The 3,758-nt window shown below is 42.5% G+C and overlaps 1 protein-coding gene across 1 annotated transcript; it reads right to left on the bottom strand.

Moving 5' to 3' along the window:
• Positions 1-365: 365 nt before the first annotated feature.
• On the bottom strand, positions 366-2,914 carry LOC149534616 (uncharacterized). Its single transcript, XM_089806523.1, has one exon. The coding sequence runs from the start codon at positions 2,545-2,547 to the stop codon at positions 490-492; it is 2,058 nt and encodes a 685-aa protein (XP_089662649.1). The 5' UTR covers positions 2,548-2,914; the 3' UTR covers positions 366-489.
• Between the last annotated feature and the right edge of the window lie 844 nt (positions 2,915-3,758).

Genomic DNA, 3,758 nt, shown 5'->3' with positions numbered 1-3,758 from the left:
CGCTCCGATATTAGATGGACACTGAGCTATGTTGTATCTCTCAGATTTCATTGCATTTTAACCAACCTTACTAAATAATAGGCTTACTGGTTTAGAAACCATGGAATGATAAAACGGTTATAAGAAGTTTAACCTTTTCTCAAAGAGAGATTAGTGTGGCTTATTGTTTGATATTTTAAATAAACAGATTTTGCATGGCACGGCAAAACATACGATATCTTAATTTATCCAGTTTTTGGTTTAAGCAGTTTTACGATTTTTCGTCAACCTGTGTGCTCAGATTCTATAGTTTAGTTGACAGTGAAAAAGATCATACACAATTTAAACTAGAATTGGAGACTGAAAAAATTATATGGACACAACTCTTGGTAAAAGTTTTTAGATTCAATTCTCTCAAGATATAAGAAGCTAACTAACTCGTATTATATGATCTAAAACATTGATACAGAACATTCATAGAGATTATAGATTTTGAAAAATATGATAGCTTTAAACTCCCTGAGGTTGTTTCTGAGTTATAAACTGACTACCTTGATCGGGGCTTTTGTCCATGCGGATCAAGGAGCGGCGCTTGTTATACATACAAGCCACACTGATCAAGCATACCACCACAGCCGCAATACACAAGACAATCACCACGACCAAAGCAGCCACACTCGGGGAGTGTTTTCTGTTGGAAGAACAAGCAGGGAGCTCCAGAGGCCCTGCGCCGCATAATTTCTGATTGCCGCCAAAACTCATATTGAAGGCCAAAGTATTCAGAGCATCAGGAACCTTACCATACAAGTTGTTCCCCGATACGTTGAACTCCTTAAGCTTCAGACGCCCCAATTCAATGGGGATTCTGCCCTGAAGATCATTGTTCGACAGATCAATGGAAGTCAGGTTGGGAAGGGATCCAAGTGTTTCTGGAATTGCGCCGCTCAATTCATTGTTGGCCAGATTGAGCAGCCTTAAATTTTGCGCCGATTCGATCTTCCCGGGAATCTCTCCAGAGAGATTGTTGTGCTCAAGATCGAGGCTTTCCAGATCGGGCAAACCCATAAGCTCAGGGGAAATTTGTCCCGAGAAATTGTTGTTTGCGGCGGTGAACAATTGTAGATTCTTCAGCTCCCCAATTTCGGATGGAATCCGCCCGCTGAATTTGTTTCCGCCGATTTCTAGCTTGGTCAGATTCTTCGCTTGGCCAATTACAGCAGGAATTTCGCCATGGAATTCATTGTTCTGAAGCTGCAATTCGATCATATCTGGAGATCCCCAAATACCATCTGGAACTTGTCCGCTCAGGCGATTGTCGTTAAGCAGAGCGTACTGAAGAGACTTGCAGTTGTTGAGAGACGAAGGCAAGCTTCCATTGAATTTGTTGGAGAAAATGGCAATCCCATAAAGAGTCCCACGGCTACAGAGATTTTCCGGCAGAGGGCCTTTAAAGGAATTGCCAACAATGTCAATCAGAAAAATATCAGAATGCATGCCCAAATTTTGGGGCAGCAATCCGGTGAGACTGTTGTTGAAAAGAATCAATCTTGTAAGAAATCGAAGCTTATCGAGGCCCGCAGGAATTGGGCCCGAAAGCCGATTTTGCATCAGATGCAGAGTATCCAGATATGTGAGATTTGCAATCCCGTCTGGGATCTCCCCGCTCAGCTGATTCTCGGAAAGATCCAGAACGGATAAGCTGCTCAGCTCGCCAATCTTCGCCGGAATTTTTCCCGAAAGATTGTTCCGCCATATGAGCAACTCCTTCATCTTCGACAGAGCCGTTATACTGCTCGGAATTTCACCGGAGAGCTGGTTCTTGGACATGTCCAGGTACGCCAACTCCGTCAAATTGGTGAAGAAATCAGGGATTTCTCCGACGATGGAGCAATTGTAGAGCCACAACAGCTGCAGCCGCCTCAGATTGCCGAGCTCAATTGGAATCTCGCCGGGCTGCAGGGGATTGTCTCCAATGCTGAAGTTCGTCAGAGTCGTTAAATTGGCGATAAAAGAGGGGATTTTGGCCGTCAGGATGTTCTCATGGAGTAAAAGGGCTTCGATCTTTGGGAGCAATCCGAAAGCAGGAGGAATGCCTCCAGAGAACGCGTTGCCGGCGAGGTTCAACACTCTCAACTGGCTCAGCTCATGGATTGAATCGGGCAAACTTCCATGGAAAAAGTTATACGACAAGTCCAGCCTCTGCAAGATCTTACACTGGAGCAGAGTACTCGGAAATGGGCCTTCAAAACTGTTACCTTGGATTATGAGGGAGGTCAAATTGGCAAGATCGCATATGGCGGAACTCAGATTTCCGGATATGAGAGTATGGGTGAGATTGATTTGAGTGACGGCCAAGGCAGAGTCACATGAAACTCCAGTCCATGAGCATGGAGTGCTGTGGGACTCGTTCCAGTCGGAGAGTGCACCATGGCTGTCAATCCAATCTTTTCGCTTTATTTCCAAGAGGATTCTTCCGTCCTGAGAGATTGCTAAACATTGGGACAAATGGAGAATCAAAAGTGAGATTCCAAAGAGACTGCAGATATATCTCTTACTATGCTCTGCCATTTGGGCTAAATTTCACAATTCAGGGTGGAGCTGGACATGGAAATCTGAGTGAGAGCGGCATTACTGCTTATAGAGAAACTTCCCCCGAATTCTTGCGGATTACACGTGGGGATGTCATGATCATCTAGAACAAGTGAGCCTAAGTTGGAAGGTTTTACCCGCTAAGATTGCAAGGCCGCTTTTTGACTGCCGAAATCCCGTGATTCATTTTTGTTCTTCGTTAGATCAATGTTTTATGCCGTCAGTTACTCCAATTCGAAGGTCCTCTAAGGATTGTGAACTTCCACTTAATTGGATTGGTCATCATTGCTTTTTCTGGCAGCCTGAACATCAACCAGTATTAATGGCGGCGAAAGTAGGCGTAGGCGTAGGGCGGAGGTTCGAAACTACACAAGTCCAAAATGTTGGCTGCTCAAATTGTTGGCTGTTGACTTGGGGTCAAGGCCATGCTTGTCATCGTGAAGTGTGGAATCTAATTTTTTTATTAAAACATTTTCTTAGAGCACGGGATAAGCTGAAGCTAAAATTTTGACGGATTCCAATACCGTCCCTCAACCGACGACCCGGCGACCCAGGAGACATTAGCTACCAAATCTAAAGACCCCAAAGCCTAAGCAATGGTTTAATTTGCTCCAACGCGTCATTGTTTAGTTTTATTCAAAGTAAATTTCATCTTACAATTTTAAGTTATTGCAAGCTATTTAGGAGTTAGTTCAGTTTTTTTCTCGCACCAAAATTAATCTTTTATGGGTATGTCTTTATTAGAATTTTTATCATTTTTTATGTGGAGATCGCTTCACAATAGAAAGATTCTAGGGAGCATTCGTACATTATGCCACTACCACATGGAACATTTTTCATTTATTCTATTGTAAAAAGAGTTGTTTTTAGGTCTCCTACTTTGGAGACTTTAGAGGAATCTAGGAATCTAGGAGACTCTTGGAAACTCGTTAAATTCCTTCTACACAAAAAAAATACTCAACCATCTTCTACATGAGATAGCTGATTTTTAAGAAAAAAAATAGAACAATAGATTTTTCCAAAAATATGTGAAGCACTCATTCTCATTTGTACACTCTTGTGATTCCTCTTATTTACCACTAAATACCACCTTGTGATCATTCACATCATTCCAATTGAACTATCTATATGACTAACAATCAACTTGCTAGAACTTTGGAGTGGTGAATTCCACTTCTTAAAAGAGAGTT

Source organism: Cupressus sempervirens, chromosome 10 (assembly GCF_028749045.1).
Source record: "Cupressus sempervirens isolate cs-2001-9-10 chromosome 10, ASM2874904v1, whole genome shotgun sequence".
Taxonomy (NCBI): domain Eukaryota; kingdom Viridiplantae; phylum Streptophyta; class Pinopsida; order Cupressales; family Cupressaceae; genus Cupressus; species Cupressus sempervirens.
The sequence above is the reverse complement of the archived record's forward strand: the minus strand, read 5'-3'. Positions and strand labels throughout refer to the sequence as shown.

Excerpts from the sequence above, each read along its gene's own strand:
- LOC149534616 (XM_089806523.1), bottom strand. The coding sequence starts at position 2,547 with ATGGCAGAGCATAGTAAGAGATATATCTGCAGTCTCTTTGGAATCTCA.